Source organism: Saccostrea cucullata, unplaced genomic scaffold (assembly GCF_032062105.1).
Source record: "Saccostrea cucullata isolate Sc308-1 unplaced genomic scaffold, CSIRO_AGI_Scuc_v1 ctg65, whole genome shotgun sequence".
Classification (NCBI taxonomy): Eukaryota; Metazoa; Mollusca; class Bivalvia; order Ostreida; family Ostreidae; genus Saccostrea; species Saccostrea cuccullata.
Window position 1 is genome coordinate 1 of NW_026938807.1, and position 18,914 is coordinate 18,914.

The 18,914-nt window shown below is 34.4% G+C and overlaps 2 protein-coding genes across 3 annotated transcripts; both read left to right on the forward strand.

Moving 5' to 3' along the window:
• Positions 1–891: 891 nt before the first annotated feature.
• On the forward strand, positions 892–11,691 carry LOC134251447 (peroxisomal targeting signal 1 receptor-like). 2 transcript variants are annotated; one of them, XM_062733867.1, is made up of 16 exons: positions 892–1,027; positions 1,529–1,570; positions 1,767–1,802; positions 2,106–2,229; positions 4,545–4,734; positions 4,929–5,064; positions 5,608–5,730; positions 7,566–7,690; positions 7,836–7,893; positions 8,714–8,857; positions 8,964–9,034; positions 9,254–9,439; positions 10,146–10,227; positions 10,362–10,448; positions 10,662–10,819; positions 10,980–11,691. In XM_062733867.1, the coding sequence occupies exons 1-16, from the start codon at positions 932–934 to the stop codon at positions 11,182–11,184; spliced, it is 1,863 nt and encodes a 620-aa protein (XP_062589851.1). In that variant the 5' UTR covers positions 892–931; the 3' UTR covers positions 11,185–11,691. The 2 variants fall into 2 exon arrangements, with proteins under 2 accessions (XP_062589851.1, XP_062589853.1); XM_062733869.1 differs by lacking the exon at positions 5,608–5,730.
• Positions 11,692–16,556: 4,865 nt separating this feature from the next.
• LOC134251412 (serine/threonine-protein phosphatase PGAM5, mitochondrial-like) lies at positions 16,557–18,909 on the forward strand. The gene is made up of 5 exons (XM_062733820.1): positions 16,557–16,705; positions 16,986–17,152; positions 17,628–17,842; positions 18,012–18,142; positions 18,266–18,909. Exons 1-5 carry the CDS (start codon positions 16,560–16,562, stop codon positions 18,414–18,416), a joined length of 810 nt encoding a protein of 269 aa, XP_062589804.1. The 5' UTR covers positions 16,557–16,559; the 3' UTR covers positions 18,417–18,909.
• Positions 18,910–18,914: the final 5 nt, after the last annotated feature.

The following is an 18,914-nucleotide window of genomic DNA, read 5'->3' on the forward strand; positions in this document are numbered from 1 at the left end:
TAAATGCTGTTAAAATTTATTTTAATTCAAAGTGAAAGTTATATTATCAATAAAAGCAATTTAAATTAATTCCTATAATTTTTAAAGATTTTTTGGAAATTTACTGTGCAAAGAACGACTACTCCCTTCGAAAACTGGTTCCCGGCCCCGTAATCTAGACGCTAATGGACGAGTTTACCATGTTAAATCCCCGTAGACTTTGAATTTGCCGCCGTGTGTGTACACTGGTTGACCTCGAAGGTTCGGATAAATGGAGGAAGGTTGGAAAAAAAATGATCTACCGATCGGAACTGGGTTGAAGGCTAAGGTATTTATATATTTTGAGATATTATGCGAAAAGTGCTTACAGTAACATGGTGGGACAGAGTATAGTAGGTAGAATAAGCTACTTAAAATACAAATAGGTTTGAATACCTAGGTAGCTATCAAAAGCTACATCATTATATAACATGGTTAGAAATAGTTAATGGACTAGACATCGTCACAAACCACGGCTAAAATGTACGATCCTCTCCCATTTCGGCTGTGGTTGAATAAGAAGAGACTATTTTGTTCTTCATTAAAATATTGACCAATGCGAGTAAAGCATAGTCGGAAAATGAACTTTGTCGCGACCTTTCAATACCCAATTGCAGTTTACGAAATGTTTTTCTGTACTGATCATGCTGATGATGTAAATGTTGATTTCAATTGAGACGGAAACAAATATTGTCATTTGCTTAACATGACGTCACAGAACAGAAGCGTAAATACAGTTTATGTGATCAAGCAGCCAAGGGTAGGGGAGAGCAATATGTGGACTCCGAACTGTGGCTTGAGACAATGTGGACTAGATTGCCATAGATTATGTCTTAGCAAAGAAAAATTGAAAAATACAAGGCTGAACATTAAAAATTATCTTGTTTTTTGTAGATAAAACTTAGTTGTAAACATGGCAATGAGAAATCTGGTTGAAGGGGAGTGTGGTGGGACCAATTCCCTGATGAAACTGACATCTCACTACACCCAAGACAAAGCAAGGAGACAGGTAGAACAGCAGCCTTTTTAGGCATTCAAGATTTATGTTGTTAATACTTAAAAAGAATAGATAGATAAACAATTATGCTATCGTCATAATTTGTAAAACACCAACTCTTGTTTTTGCAGATGAACCAGGCCCACAAAATTAATTGACTTTTAAAAGATTTTACTCATAATATGATAGGCCATGGTAGATATCCATAAATAAAGAATTTAACAAATGTGTATTTTCACCAAAACAATGAAATTTGCTTCCCGTTTAATTGAATGAAACCATAGTATAATTATTACATGTATCTGATACATGTGTAATGATGAATGATATGTTAATTTAAAAATGTGAATTCCTCACCGAGAACAAAGGTAACTTAAACAGTTCTTCTAATTTTGTGTCTAAAACTACTTCATGCAGCCTTGTGTGTTTCTGATGTTGAGCACTTAAATCACTCTATATTGCGTTAGCCGTTTCCATCTAACACTACAGTGGTCTAATGCCTTCTTTTTGTAGGAAGGATTTCTTCATGGACAAAGACAGAATCAAGGTCTTGTGGTAAGATTTAGGATCACTTTGGATTCAAGAAATAAACTGAAAATTTTATTACAATTGTTCATTTTTACAGTTTTAAGATCAATTAAAAAAAAAATTAAACTGATATTCTTGTATAAAAGTTATCTCATTGAATTCAGATAGTGTGTAAACTTACATTGACCGAATTAATACACATTGTTTTTAATGATTGTTTTAGCATGGGCGACCAATTCAAGAGGCTACTGAACGAGAGGTGTGTATTTCTTTATGAAGGGTACAACAGAAAAGTTCAATTTTTCTGGAATGATTTCTTAAAAGGCAATGAAAATGTACATTTACAAATAATTTAATGTAATATTTTTCTAAGAAATTAAAAATAAGGTTTAAAAGAAACAAAGCACAATCTTGACTCTGATTGAAATATATTAGTTAATTATTGGTTAAGAAAAGAAAACATACACATTTGTGCTCAATGGGCTTTATGTAATGAGATGTCAAGTCATACCAGGCATCATCTTAAATCATTTTAAAATGAATCCAATAAATGCTGTTACAGTTAGTGGATGAGTTTCTGACAGGACAGAGGATAAACATGGCACCACAGACGTTCCACATGGGGAGCCTGTTACAGGAGATGAGAGAGATAGAGGAACAGGAATACAGGCACGCTCCACAGAGAGGTGAATGCTGTGTTAATAAAGACACAGATTTAGAATTTTATATTTAACATTAAATACAGGCATGTTCCATTCAGGTTTATTTTAATGACAGTATTGGTTTATAGTTAAAACAGACAAGAAATGAGGAAATTTACCTGATAAGTGCACATGGTTAGATGGACGAAAAGTTAAAAATTAAAATTGAATCAAAACAAATATACTCAAAATATACTTGCTGTCCAATAGTATCTGTGGTATTCTAAAATCTCATATGTACTGAAAGTTATGATATACGAATGGTATGCAAAGTTGGCCATTTCCCCCATACCTTTATACTGTTTTTATACTGTTTTTAGCTCACCTTTTGTCCGGCGTCTGTCTGTCTGTCCGTCTGTCTGTAAACTTTTCACATTTTCGACTTCTTCTCAAGAACCGCAGGGCCAATTTCAACCAAACTTGCCACAAGGCCTCCTTAGGTGAAGGGGATTCAAGTTTGTTCAAATGAAGGGCCACGTCCTTTTCCAAGGGGAGATAATTGGGAATTAATGAAAATTTGGTGGTATATTTTCAAAATCTTCTTCTCAAGAACCACTGTGCCAGGAAAGATGAAACTTATGGAGAAACATCCTCAGGTAGTGTAGATTTAAGTTTGTTCAAATCATGACCCCTGGGGGTAGGGCGGGGCCACAATGGCCGACCAAAATTTTACATAGAAATATATAGGAAAATTCTTTAAAAATCTTCTTCTCAAGAATAACAAAGCCATAATTGATCATATTTATATGGAAGCATCCTCAGGTAGTGTAGATTCAAGTTTGTTCAAATCATGAACCCCGTGGGTAGGGCCGACCAAAGTTTTACATAGAAATATATACAGGGTTGCAAATAACCACTCGCCCACTCGCAAATGCGAGTAAATTTTCCTGTGGGCGACCAGCTTTTGAGAATGTTATCACCCACATGGCGAGTAAGAATTTACAGGACCTTTTCCAGAATCAGATCGTAGTTTGGTTCTACTATTCAATGTACTTTCGTTTTCATATCCTAGACGGATTTTTCTGTGTTTGATCATTCAGCTGATTCCATTTTTCAACAAATATTAATTGTAGCTTTATTTGAGATATAAAATAATAACCTAGTCAACATTTACCTTAAATTTAAAGAGTATTAATTATTGTAACAAGAATTCCCCCAACAACTTTTTGAAGTTCGTTTTCTGCTGCTGGACAGCCATTTTTGGTGTCCACTGTAAATACAACACCTGCTCAATTCAGTCCAGGGATGTTTGGCCGTATCATTTATAAACTAAAAAAACCTGACATACCGACCCTTGGTTTTTATGGAATCAAACATTTTTTTAAGCCTAATTCAAAATACATGCCCCGAAACAACTGAAATCAAAAGAAGTAAATTTGAATTGAATGATAACATGGAATTTCATACATTTAGTAGTGTCAAAGTCTGCAGGAAAAATTTGAAAATAAATAATGAAATACTATGGACAATAAAGTTTTTTTCTAATATTTTAATATGAAAAGATTTTTTTAAAAAGTGAAAAAAAAAAAATTGTGGGCCCCATAATATCAATGTGGGCTAGTAAAATTTGTGAAGTTGGGGGCCCACATGGCCCCTAAGGTTTAAATGTTATTTGCAACCCTGATATAGGAAAATTCTTTAAAAATCTTCTTCTCAAGAATAACAAAGCCATCATTGATCATATTTATATGGAAGCATCCTCAGGTAGTGTAGATTCAAATTTGTTCAAATCATGACCCCTGGGGTTAGGGTGGGGCCACAATGGCGGACCAAAGCTTTACGTAGAAATATATAGGATAATTCTTTAAAAATCTTCTTCTCAAGAATAACAAAGCCACAATTGATCATATTTATATGGAAGCATCCTCAGGTAGTTGTGATTCAAGTTTGTTCAAATCATGACCCCCAGGGGTAGGGTGGGGCCACAATGGCCGACCAAAGTTTTACATAGAAATATATAGGAAAATTCTTTAAAAATCATCTTCTCAAGAATAGCAAAACCATAACAGTTCAAAGGTTTACTTTTGGATTTAAACTTTTCAATAATAAACCAATTTCAACTTTTTCCTAGCCACAGTGCTCAGGTGAGTGATGTGGCCCATGGGCCTCTTGTTTTGTATGAGGTGAGGTTCAATCTAAATTGCATATTCCCTATGTCCCTTTATTGTAAGTATAGCAGACACTTCTCTGATATATGTGAATTTTACTTATTGCCTGTATTCTTTTTGAAGGAAAATTGAAAAAAAAAATTCAACATGTATCATATTTACAATTTTAATAAATTTGTCTATTTTCAACAGCTCCAGGAATTCTAGAACTGGCATCCAATGAAAAATGGGCTGACGAGTTCTTATCGAGTAACAAAGAGCCCATGGGGCCAGATTGGTCGGGGGAATTCCTAGACCAGAAATCACAGCAGGTGCTCCCCCACCCAGCCGGGGATCTAAAGTGGGCCGAGGAGTACCTCGATCACACAGAACACAGACCCTGGTCAGTTCTCAGTGTCATACAAAAGATGCAATATATGTGTTGTGTATTCTTTGCTCCTCTTAATTGAAATTGGAAAATTTAAGCTAATTCCCAAAGTATGATAAAGATGTGCAAATTTTAAGTGTCCAATTGGTGTAAAAGTGTAATTTTTATACAATAATGTATGTGTAAGTTATCATTTTAATTGTTCACAGGACAGAAGAATATGAGAAAGAGGTGTTAGATGATACTAAATGGATAGATGAATATTCTGCTCAAGATGATGATCTGGCAAAAACTGCTAAAGATCTCCTGAATAATGTGTCAGACCCTAAACTGGCCAACTCTGAGGTAACTATACACTGATAGTTACATATTGTAATATACATGTAGATGTCCCTCTGTGTCTTTCTCCCATCAGCTTTCTGTATCACAACTACTTTATGCTTGCATGAAACATGTCATATACCTGGTACAAGTATAATGAATGGTTCATTGCACATTTTGGAGTCCTCCATTAACATGTAGATTAAACTATAAGATCTTTTATATGAGAAACTGGTGTACCATACAGGGGTTAAAATTTGCAGATGTATAATTTCTAAAAGATATTTTTCTTTGGCAACTTATTATGAGTGTTAGAACTTATTCAAATATACTGTACATGTACATACGGTAAATTAGATTATTCAAAATTTAGAATAATCACAGGGTATGGATTAGTTGGTGTAATCAAGAATTAGCTCAACACACATCTGTGTCATGTATGATTTATTAATGGTATTCATGCATTTAGTGCATTGTAGTATGTATCAAAGTCGCTAAATATAAAGGTTACATGTAATGGTCAGACTTCTCAAACACAGTAATTGAACTGAAGCTTTATTTTGTCAGTTCCTGAAGTTTGTGAAGAAAATTGGGGATGGGGAGATAGTAATCCGGGATAATGAAGTGATAGAGAAAAGTCCTGAGGATAGGGCCGAGGACTGGGCTCAGGAATTCTCCGCTAACCCCCAGGTATCACACCCCTCAATCCTCCTGTGGCTAGAAGTGTAGCACTGTATAGTGGATTAGCATAGCACCATGCACTAAATAGCATAGCACCAATTGTTGATCTGTTAGGAACCAGATAACATGAGTTAATCATCTTTTGAAGTAGTTCTAGAGAGAATACATGTAAATGTTTGTTATGTGATAAATTTTGAATATTTAGTACAATTGTATATGAAAAGCAAACTTAAAGCTATACATTGAAACTGAGATATAGCTATCTAATGCAGAATTAACATGGGGATTGTAAGTACAAGTTATTTTAAAAATTCAGTTGAGTTTTACTGTAAAGGATACTCTTTTGTATTGAATTTTACCCACTGGTTTTATATTTGATTTTTGTTTGGTATAAAATTGAAATTGTGAACCAGAGGTGTGATTTCTTCAGAGTGTGTGTTTAGCAAACAAGTTTTTCCACTGTTGAGCATTCAGGGCAATTTAAGTCGGGTGATATATTTCAGCACATCATATGAATTTTTTCGGATTTTTAGCTCTACTGGTCAGAGACCAGAAGAGCTTATGCGATAGTAATGCGTCTGTTGTCCGTCCGTCCGTCTGTCTGTCTGTCTGTAAACAATTTTTCAAAATGCTGCTACTCCTACAGTTTTGGTCCGATTTCAATATAACTTGGCACACAAGTAAACTACACTAAGATACATAATTCTGTGCATCGGTTTTTGATTTAGATGAACGGTGTTGCCGTGGTTACTAAAAATAGAAATTTCTGTGAAATTCTTTCAAAATGCTACTCCTCCTACAGTTTTGGTCCGATTTCAATATAACTTGGCACACAAGTAAACTATACTAAGATACATAATTCTGTGCATCGGTTTTTGATTTCGATGAACGGTGTTGCCGTGGTTACTAAAAATAGAAATTTGCTGTGAAATTCTTTCAAAATGCTACTCCTCCTACAGTTTTGGTCTGATTTCAGTATAACTTGGCACACAAGTAAACTACACTAAGATACATAATTCTGTGCATCAGTTTTTGAATTCGATGAACGGTGTTGCCATGGTTACTAAAAATATAAATTTCTGTGAAATTCTTTCAAAATGCTACTCCTCCTACAGTTTTGGTCCGATTTCAATATAACGGGGCACACAAGTAGACTACACTAAGATACATAATCCTGTGCATGGGTTTTTGATTTCGATGAACAGTGTTGCCATGGTTACTGAAAATAGAAATTTCTGTGAAATTCTTTCAAAATGCTACAGTTTTGTTCCGATTTCAATATAACTTAACACACAAGTAGAGTACACTAAGATACATAATTCTGTGCATCGGTTTTTGATTTTGATGAACGTTGTTGCCATGGTTACGAAGAATAGAAATTTGTGTGAAATTCTTTCAAAACGCTACTCCTCCTTCAGTTTTGTTCCGATTTCAATATAACTTGGCACACAAGTAGACTATACTAAGATACATAATACTGTGCATCGTTTTTTTTATTTTGATAAGCGGCAAGGATCATTTTTCTTTTTATTGCTGTTTTAAATTTTCAAGTCCCAACTGCTACATTTCTATTTCTTTGTATGAAGTATAAACCAGTAGAGCTACAGTCTCGACAGAGACTTCTGGTTTGTGCTTAATATTGAATTCCCTCTGCACTTTTTAACAAATTTTGATATGCTTGCTTTTTATTTGCTAAATTGTGATGAATATATTGATGGTGAACTAAATTTTATCATGTAAAAAATTTTAATGATAAAAGAATTGATACATATGATATATATGAAGAAGAAATTGGTCATCATATTGACCAGGGTTACATATATATTTTTAATTATGATTGACAGTTGGAGCCTGGACACTCATTGGTTGATCAGTGGGAGGAGGAGTTTGCAGAGATGACAGGAAACAGAGAAACATCTGATGAGGACTTCTGGGAAAAATTACAGAAACACTGGGAGGAAGTTGACAAGTGAGTTATGAATTGATAAAACCAGTGATCGTTGCATAATACTTCAGTATGCACAAATAGTACTCTTTGAGACATTTAAGTCTTTAATTGAAATTTAAAACATATTTTGGTTGAAGCTTGCATATACTAGTACATATTTTTTTAGAACCACAGATGATGGGCATCCTTGGTTGACAGAATTTGAGGAATCAGATCCTTATAAGGTACCAAAGTCTCTTTTCAGATATACATATGTACAAAGATCTTATCAAAATAACAGAGTAATATTTTCACAGTGTTATTGTACATGCCAACTTTCTTGATTTAGGTGTGATCTTTCTAATTTTATCCTTTGACTCTTCTATCCTACTCAGGAAAGCAAAATGGCCATAAAATACATTTTGAAAAACCCAACTTTTCAATTTTCAGAGTTTCTTGACAAACATTTTTTGTCTATCAGGATAAGAAAATCAGATTTGTTTATTCAGAACACACAGATAAGGTGTGTTTAAATTTGATTTGCTACTAGGTTGTACGAGTTTAACTTTTTACTATGGTTTACAAGTTTAACTTGTTTCTAAGATTTACAAGTTTAACTTGTTACAAAGGTTTACAAGTTTGTTACTAAGGTTTATTTGTAACTGCAGTTTTTGATGGAATATTGTACTTGTGGTTAGGATTTAAATTTGTTACTAAGGTGTATGAGTTTTAATCTTTGAGTAAAACTTACAAATTTAATTTTGAAGTAAGGATTATAATTTTTTTTTCTTTACCATGATTTATGAGTTTTATTTGTTACTATTAGATTTACAAGTTTTATTCTTTACTAAGGTTTATTAGTTTTATTCTTTACTAAGGTTTATGAGTTTATTCATTACTATGGTTTACAAGTTTTATTCTTTACTAAGGTTTATGAGTTTTATTTTTTACTAAGGTTTACAAGTTTTATTCTTTACCAAGGTTCACGAATTTAATTCTTTACTAAGGTTTACTTGTACATGTATTATTCTCTACTAAGGTTTACAAGTTTTATTCTTTACTAAGGTTTATGAGTTTGAAGACGAGAATCCATTAATTGATCATCCTGACCCATTCCAAGCTGGTCTGGAGAAGTTAAAAGAAGGAGACATTCCAAATGCTGTCTTACTGTTTGAAGCCGCTGTACAGAAAGACAACCAGAATGCTCTGGTATTTTATGATACATGCATTAAAATTGTCAAAAGACATAACTTGTGAAATTATACACATGATAAAATATTTGATCCTTTTAGAGAGATTTTTTTTCTTGTTGAAGGCTTGGCAGTATTTAGGGACAACACAGGCAGAAAATGAGCAGGAACCAGCTGCCATTGCTGCACTTAAAAAGTAAGACATACCCCAGTATATCTTGTATAGAGCACACCTCTGAATCCTTACTAAATGTAAAACATACATAGCAGAATTAACTTCAAAAAAGAATATATTTATGTTACAGGTAATATATTGCATATTTACTGGCAAATTATCAGCCTTGTAAATAATGAAGACATTGTTTGAATCTTCATGTACATGTATATAAATTGTGTACATAAATATTTAAAACAGGTGCTTGGAACTGGATGGTAACAATTTGACTGCTCTTATGGCTCTGGCCACCAGCTATACCAACGAATCCCTAGCTGCACATGCCTGTCACTCCCTGAAAACCTGGCTCAAGAAAAATCCAGCCTACTCCCACCTAGTCCCAGGAGAAGTGGACACAGCCCCCAAAATTACCTCATATATTTCAAGGTATGGGACATTTGTCACTGTAAATTTGGCAAGTTGTGGGGAAAAATGATTTAGTCTCTAGGTTTTAGGGACATGAATGAAGATGACAACATTTGAGCTCAAGTGTGAATTTATTGGTTTGTCTTCTTCACTCCTGTACATTAAGCAGTCAAAATATTGGCATGATTTGATCATTATTCCAAAATTTTGAAATTCAAAGCCCTAGGATCAGAGGTTCTGCAGTTAAGTCAAGGCTGTATTGATTATACATGTATAGTGAAAACATAAATTCTTTTAAATTTTTTTCTCTCCCCTATATATTTAGCAGACATACTAAGTGCATAGTTTTAAAGAGTAAGGATGCTTCTTCCAAGTTGTCAGATTCATGCCAAAGCACTATTGTATTGATTGGGAGGGGTTGGTGGGAATATAGATATATGTAATGTTTACATGTACAGATAATGAAATCTACTCTCCGTGTTGTTGTAGATCACCAATTACTATTTTGTAGATCCATGATCAACCTATTTATCATGTTTCTGAGTTACATATCTGTTCTATCAGTTTATTAAATAATTGTTCAATTGTCACTTGGACCTCTTCAATCTTGTTAATGAATAAATACATCATATTTTAATTTGTATACTGATTTTTAAAATGCATATGACTTGATGTTTCTTTATACTTCACATGTCTGTAGTAACACTTGTGCTTTGATAATTTTCAGTACTGAGCACAATGAAGTTAAAGATTTATTTATTGAGGCAGCCCGTCTGATGAAAAATGGAGAAATTGATGCAGATGTACAGGTACTGTATCAAATGTTTTGTCTAAAATGAAAATCAAAAGTTATTATCAGTATACTTGTCTATCCCAGTGTCTTTGTTTAACCTAAAGATAAAAAGAAGTAATTTTTGGTTAAGTCTCAATTCTTTGATTTTAGAGTGGCCTGGGAGTGTTGTTTAACCTTAGTGGGGAGTATGACAAAGCAGTGGACTGTTTCTCCGCAGCCCTGCAGGTCAGACCTGAGGTATGTACTAAACTTCTCTCTAGAGACCCACCGGAATTACTTTAAAGTTCTTCTTCTTTACATTTGCAATGCATTTTGAAATTCATGTTCAGTTGTACATGCATTTAATCATTTATCATTTGTCCATGATATGTACACTTTCACATCAATTGTATAGTGTCTTGCATGCTGAAATAATAAAGATTAAACTCTTGAGGAAAAAAATTATTTCAGGATGCCTTGCTTTGGAACAAGCTTGGTGCTACCCTGGCTAATGGTAATCGCAGTGAAGAGGCGGTGGAGGCCTATCACCATGCCTTACAGATCTCCCCAGGGTATATCCGATCACGCTATAACCTAGGCATTGCCTGTATTAACCTGGGGGTCCATACGTAAGTATAGATACATGTATATTGTGATCCTTACTTCAAATTGTAATGTTTATGTATTTTAAAAATAGACATCAAATAATGTGTAAATGTATTTAACATTTACTCTGTAGATTTTCTTTTTTTTGTTAAATGAAGTGTTGTATAATTTTCCTGTTTACAGTGAGGCAGTGGAGCATTTTTTAACAGCGCTTAACATGCAGAAGAAAAGTCAACATGGAATGAAGGACCCACAGGTCGTCATGTCTAAGAACATCTGGAGTACACTAAGAATGGCAGTCTCTCTGTTAGGGAGACCAGACCTATATGACGCTTGTGATAATCATGATTTAGACAGACTTAACTCCGAGTTTGGCATGAATTCTTGATATAGGGTAGCCTCATGGAGGAAGGAACACTTTCTGGAATCAGGAGGACATATTCCTCCTGTGTCTGTCAATCATTCCCTCACTGGCTGCAAGCCTAGCCCCCCTTTACCAACACCCTGTGATTTTGATGATGCTCTGCCTGGATGCCTGAGAATGATGTTGTTCAATTAGTGATTCATTATAAATGTTTACCTGATATTAACCAAACTGGGGTAGTTTGTTTATTTTTAAAAAGAAAGGAATTTTGAGATCAAAGTGTATTTTATAAAAATCCATTTTGAATATTGTATGCCTTTTATATTATCATGTTTGAAGGAAGAGTATATTAAGTAATATATACTGTGATATTATTTTTCATTTAAAAAAAAATCATGATTAAAAGAATGCAATTTTTATGTATTTTTCTTTTCTTTTTCTCAAAAGGAAGTTAATTGCAACACTGAGCAAAATTTGTTTTAACAATAGGTTTAATCCCTCACAGTGTCAGGGGTTCCAGAACTGACATTTTTTTAAATAATAAAAACATTCATGTAAAATAATACACTGTATTTATGTAGTGGTTTATAAGCTTGAAAACAATTTCTCAGACCCAATCTTACTCCTGTGTAAGACTAAGCATAAGCAAATGTGTTTGTGAATCAGTTTGCTCAATTTTAAGTGAACTTGTTTATCTCCATAGAATACATAGGAAACTAGAAGTACAGTAAGCATTGAGCTCAATGAATGATACCCCCTCCCCATATGGTTATAATGGCAAAGTCCAACGTTTTGTTCTGGGAGATCTGAAATAGGTGTCAGATCAAAAAGTAAAATAGGTCACAATGGCATGATGTAATAAAGAATCTGTGGAAGTACACTCAAATTTTATTCATTGATATGGAAGGAGTTGTAGATAAGAGATGGGTACCCTTCAATATTATAACAGAATGGTGTGTCCATGCTTTGCTTTGGGAATCTCAAAATACAAGTCCGATCAAAAAGTAAAATACAAGGTGCACAATGGCACTATATAACAAAGAGTCTTTGAAAGTCACATTAAATTTCATTAAGTGGTATAGGAAAAGTTGCCGATGAGAGATGGGTACCCCAAAGCGTAACATACAAAATATCATTGGGCACCTCCTAATTTACTTTTTGATCTGACACTTATTTCGGGTCTCCCACTGCAAAACATGGACTTTGCCATTATAACTATATGGGAGGCAGGGAATGTCTTTAGTGAGCTCATTTCTCACCGTACCTGTAGTTCAAAATATCTTAGTTTAATTTTCTACTTTGCTTTTTTAAAGTATAATTTTCAATTTTTTCAATAATACAAAACAATATTTCTACATTTAAAAGTATCAAGCGTAAAGTTTACTTGATGAAAGTGCAAGGATACGTGTCAAGGGGAGTCAAATACAGACAAAAAATTCATAAAAAGTTTTTATTAGAACCACTGCAGATCTATGGAAGCTCTCTGGTCTGAAAAAAATCATTGGATGGGCGGGGCCACAATGGGGAAGCAAAGTTTTATATAGAAATATATAGGAAAAATTTTGAAAATCTTCTTCTCAAGAAAAAAAAAGCTGAAACTTATGTGGAAGCATCCTGGTATAGTGTAGATTCTAAATTGTTCAAAACATGACCCCCGGGGGAAGGGCGGGGCCACAATGGGGAATCAAAGTTTTACATAGAAATATATGAAAAAATCTTTGAAAATGTTTTCAAGAACCACTGGGCCAGTAAAGCTGAAAAATATATGAAAGCATCCTGGGGTAGTCAAAAATTGTTAAAATAGGAGGGGCCACAATGGCAAAATTTTATATAAAATATATAGGAAAGTTTGAAAAATTTCAAAAACCAGTGGTATGAGAGGAGTTGGAAGCATCCTGGTATAGTGTAGATTCTAAATTTTTCAAATAATGACCCCCAGGGGAACGGGGCCACAATGGGGAATCAAAGTTTTATATAGAAATATATAGGAAAAATCTTTGAAAATCTTCTTATATACCACTGAAGCTTTTGGAAGCATTCTGGGGTAGTGTAAATTACCTAATTATAAGGTACGGGGGAAGTGGGTATAATTTTTTACATAGAAATATATAGGAAAAAAGAAAATCACGTCCAGAGCCAAAAAAAACTGAAACAGTATTATGGGGTAGTGTAGATTTCAAAAAAATTATATTTATTGCATTATGTATAACAAAAAGTAAAGAACTGTTTTCTCAGGTGAAGAGACTTGTTTAAAGTTTAATTTTCAATTTTTTCAATAATACAAAACAATATTTCTACATTTAAAAGTATCAAGCGTAAAGTTTACTTGATGAAAGTGCAAGGATACGTGTCAGTCAAATACATCCCAAAATTCATAGTTATACCCCCCGCTTAAAAAGCGGGAGGGTATATAGTAATCGGTATTTCCGTCCGTCTGTACGTCTGTCCGTCCGTCCGTCTGTCCGTCCGTCCGTCCTTCCGTCTGTCCGTCCGTCCGTCTGTTACGATTTTGGGTACCCATCTCTTATCCGCAACTCCTCTCATACCACTGAAGGAAATTTAATGAAACTTTCACAGAATCTTTATTACATATTGCCATTGTGCACCTCCTATTTTACTTTTTGATCTGACATATATTTTGGATTTTCAAAACAGAGCAATATACATATGGGACGGGGGGTATCATTTAGTGAGCTCATTGCTCACAATACCTCTAGTTTTTATTATATCCTGAAAAAAATTTGGATGGACGGCCAGAGCACAGGCACCTGACGTGACTTATTTTTCTTTTTAAGAAAAAACTAGAGGTACTGTGAGCAATGAGCTCACTAAATGACATATATTTTGGATTTTCCAGAGCAAAACATGGACACTGCCATTATATCCATATCTCTTTAGTGAGCTCATTGCTCACAGTACCTCTAGTTTCTCTTTTTATTTACGTCCCATTGGTTTTCTCGATTTATTTCTCTATTTATTTACGCCCCCATCTCAAAATTTTACCGTGTGATACTTGCATATTTTTATACCTCCCGCTTGAAAAAAGCGGGAGGCCGGAGGGTATACATGTCTAGTAATCGAGATGTCCGTCCGTCTGTTGCGCTTTGGGGTACCCATCTCTTATCCGTAACTCCTCTTATACCACTGAGTGAAATTAGATGAGACTGTCAGAGAATCTTTATTACATAATGCCATTGTGACCTCATATTTTACTCTTTGAAGCGACACATATTTTGGGTTTCCCATAGCAAAACATGACACTGCCATTATATATTCATATGAGAGACCATTATATTCATATGGCCGCCTTCCGTGGCCATATGAATATAATGGCAGTGGGTACCCCATGTAGTTCTTAAGGTCATACGCAACATACTAGTAGTTTGAACTTTATTGGGTTCTTCCATGGAGTTGAAGAGTTCCACTAATTGAAGGACCTGTGTGCAATACTTTTTATGTCTATATATGGATTTGTACACCTCTTCTCAAACAAATTTTGATGGAAAAATATCTGGAATTTATGTATTGTAATTTTTATAAATTTTTCTTTGAATAATGCTAAAATATTCATTATTTGATATCTTTTCAAAACCTCTGGTAACGCATGCAGATTTTTCGTCTAAGAACATGTAATGTTATTATAAGTTTAAATTTAAAATATCTTGAAAAATTATCAGTAGGTAAGGTACCTTGCGTATGTCCTTAATTATATGCTAAGTACTTATTAATTGAAATTACTATTTCTGATAATACTTAAACAATTTTTTTTGAATGACCATCTTCAATACTTAGGGTACAGGTTTGCCAGTCTGGCTGCGTAGAGGTATCATCCCCTGGTGCCCTTTGTATTCAAGATGCACTAGTTATATATCAGAGTACTGCCATTACTACAAAAAATTTTTTTTAATTACCTTATATCTATCATTTCTATTTAATTGTGTTTTCTTTTTATCATCCTATGGTTTTCTATGCTTTTGATCAAGTGTGATGATGCACTTCTCAATGTCAAACCTAATCACTAGTCATGTTACATTATACATCTACGAGGGTTGATCCAAAAGTTCGTGGAATTTTTTCATATTTTATATACCAGTGGAAGAAAATTACAAATGAAAATATAGACACTTGATGAAAATTTTAAATTGAAAAACAGTTAAAATATCTTTGATAGGAACTCTATGGCAGTTGCCATAGAAACGGTTATTTGGAAACCATGTGATTATTTTCATTTTAATTCTTAATACGTGAAATGAGGATTAAACCGCCTTATGTTGTATATAAAACGAAAATTGTGTCATTATTATGATTGCTTGATCTTTTATAAACCTTTGTGTGAAAGTTTCACTGATTTTACAGGATATTTAGTTTATTAATTGATTATTTATTGTTCATCTTTATTAGTTGTTGAAATGTCAAAGGTCAAATACGTTTTGTGATCACTCTATCTTAAACGCGTATATTATTGACAAAGGCTTGGGAAACATACATTAAATTACTGGTTTTTCGATGGCATAAGAAATTTAAGAAAATAGAACTGCCATGGACGTCGATTAAAGGTGTGGTCGCTTTTTGGAGGCTCTGTTTTAAGTATTTATCCCCCTACACAAGTTAAAAGCGTTAATGGACGTTGTCGGCTGCCGTACAGTTTTTGACATTGCTGCTGAAATTGGAACATCATTGGAACATCATATAGAAAGATGGGTAGTAATTTGAAATATGAGTGAAAAATGATAGTAGTTGGTGCAAGAGATACCCAGGCTTTTTTGAGGAAAAAAAAAATAGAGAAAAAGACAACATTTTGTAGAATTACGAATTCAAATTGGACATTAGGGCGAGTTGCATCTATAAGGTGACGTGACATATCTAACTTGACATTACAAGTCTCCGGGTTTCACAACTATTCATTTTCAAAAAGCTTGTGTGACCTCATTGGTAATTGGAAAATAGTGAAATTTTCCAATATTAATGCATTATGACTCTTTATTATGAATATGCCTGTTGTTTGCTTTCATCAAATCACGATAAAATTTTAGAAAGAAATTCCACGAACTTTTGGATCAACCCTCGTATAATATAGAATTGTAATCAATATTGTCATATTGTAATAATCTGTTCATGCCCCCCGTGGGCCCTTGATTGGTGAATAAACATATATATGTAGCCAAAACGTAACAGACGGACGTGCAGACAGACGGAAGGACATACAGCTAGACGGACGGAGGGACATCTCAATCACTATATATACCCTCCCACTTTTCAAGCGTTCTATAATAAATCGTCATTGCCAAACACTGGCGACCAAAACCACATTCCCTCCGGTGTCGAATTGTTCTACTTTTTAACCTTTTAAATGACCTTCAAGTTATAGCTGTAAATTTGACCGTCTAAGGAATGACAACATGCACCTGTCACATCACCTGAGAATCTTTGGGGGTACACTAGGAGTGGGAGTGGCCTTGTGGTTGACACAGAAAGAAAATGTTGTGTATGCAGCCTGGACGACGAACTTTGAACCAAGTGTGAAATGGGATCATAATTGGGACAGGTACATGTACATGTATATAAATGTATACAACAATTTAAAGAAATTATTGACAAGATTTAGTTACACTAAAGCTAACATCCTCTAGTTAGAACTAAAAAAAAAGGTCGGTTTGACTGTTTTGTTTGTCTGACTGTGATACAAAATAAAGTAATAATTGACAACTACATACATTAAAATTCTTTAAGAATTGTTTTCAAATTGCTGACTTTGGATTAAAAATTCAAAGTTCTATTATGAAGTTTAAAAGGACTTCTATATGCCCGTATTCAATATTTTGTAGGAGAGGGGTAGAAAACTTCTCTTCTCTTTCGCTGACTTCGGACTTCGTTGCTGACTTGGACACCTCGGGATACAGGAAACCTACAGCTACCCGCCACCTCCTCCTAATCCGACACGGGCAGACGACAATAGAAAAAGACGATACCAAGAGAGTGTTAACAAAGCTTGGTATATAATACATGTAATATTGATAAGATAATTGTAGTGAGCCTTTGCTTAAATAATCCAACTAATTCTAAAGATGACAAAGGTTCTCATGCTTGCTGCATGTACCAATTCCATTAGCTATCTACAGTGATCTATCTACGTTAAAAAAAAAGGGGGGGGGGGGGTCAACACTTAAAGCGCAATCCATCGGTAATGTTTAATGTATAGGCGATTCGAATAAGCTCGTTAGTGTGCCTTTTCCCGGTCCAATATTGGGCCCTCAGTTTTTCATTTTTGAGTTATGCTGCAGAGATGTTAGTTTCAAAAAGAGTACAGGAAATGTTTATTTAAATCGTTTGAAAAAAAAACAGTTTTTTTTTCTTTATAAGTAATTGTATCGATACAAGGAGCAGCTGGTTTTTAGTCAATGGCAAACATAAATATATATTAATTTTTTACTTTTTGAAATTTAAAAATAAATGAAAATATATAATAGGTCAAACTCAGGCTGAATTCTGTGGAAGGAGACTGAAGGCTCTAAACTTTCCAGTCACGACACTGACATCCTCTACACTGACCAGGGCGGTGAGGACGGCGGATATAATTCACCGGTACCTCCCGGGGGTACCGCGGCAGGAGGACCCGTTATTGTGTGAGGGACTTCCAATCCCACCAGAGCCGGCGATAGGGAAGTGGAGGCCGGAAAAGAAGGTGATTCAATATGTCCGACATAATTTATATTCGAATGCATTGATTCAGGATTGGGGGGGGGTGCTTATACATTTCATTTATATTTGTATATAACGGCAAAAACTATTCTTGAGCTAAAAAATATATATCTGTCAGTTGACGTAAACATTTTTTTTTGTTTTTTTAAAAGTTTTATGATGAAGGAATTCGCTTGGAGGCTGCGTTCAGGAAATATTTTTACCGAGCTGATCCCACACAAATGTCAGACAGTTACGAAATCCTCGTCTGTCACGCTAATATTATTCGTTACTTCGTCTGCAGGTAAGCAAAATCATTTTTGGTCAAATTTCCTATCAATATATTTTTTAATCTATACAACTTTTTGGACAAAAAAGTCTTTATAAATACGTGTTGAATTTTACAATTCTCTGAATTTTTTTCCAGAGCTGTACAGCTACCTCCGGAGGCGTGGCTTCGTTTGGGTCTGAATCACGCCAGCATCACGTGGGTCAGAATCCGACCCTCGGGACGGGTCACATTATTACAGTACGGAGACTCCGGGTTTATTCCCGCTGAACAAGTATCGTACATCTAAAAACAATCCACTCATTTATATAGAATACACAGGAAAAAACCTTGTGAATTTAGCGAAAACATATACAATGAAAAAGACGGGCCGGGGCGTATTTGGAGTGTAAACAAGGAAATGGTGTGTTCAAACGACACTGAAGCAGCGCATTTATGTTTATGAACCAAAACACATACAGCATCGAAAAATTTTTATTTCCAATAATACTGGAACTTAATATATCAACAGAAGGCTGGAATGTCAAGTTTTGGACCAACAGAATTTTCATTTTTCCTGCGCACTCAATTAGATTTTTCGCAATATACTAGCTATTGTTTTTGTTCTTCTTTGCTCATGTATATTATTGTAAATTGTAAACCTTTGTAAATAATTAAATATTGCATGGCTATTGAGATTTTATGTATGGGAGAGGACTATCCAAGTTTTTGGAACTTGTGTCCAATCCTTTTGATATATTGTCAATAAAATATGTTCAAAACATCCGCAGAATCCAAATCAAATGTA

Excerpts from the sequence above, each read along its gene's own strand:
- LOC134251447 (XM_062733867.1), top strand. The coding sequence starts at position 932 with ATGGCAATGAGAAATCTGGTTGAAGGGGAGTGTGGTGGGACCAATTCC. Across the intron at positions 9,035-9,253 it reads GCCATTGCTGCACTTAAAAA|GTGCTTGGAACTGGATGGTA; the intron begins GTAAGACATACC and ends TATTTAAAACAG. Across the intron at positions 10,449-10,661 it reads CCCTGCAGGTCAGACCTGAG|GATGCCTTGCTTTGGAACAA; the intron begins GTATGTACTAAA and ends AAATTATTTCAG.
- LOC134251412 (XM_062733820.1), top strand. The coding sequence starts at position 16,560 with ATGCACCTGTCACATCACCTGAGAATCTTTGGGGGTACACTAGGAGTG. Across the intron at positions 16,706-16,985 it reads TGGGATCATAATTGGGACAG|GAGAGGGGTAGAAAACTTCT; the intron begins GTACATGTACAT and ends AATATTTTGTAG. Across the intron at positions 17,843-18,011 it reads AGTGGAGGCCGGAAAAGAAG|TTTTATGATGAAGGAATTCG; the intron begins GTGATTCAATAT and ends TTTTTTTAAAAG.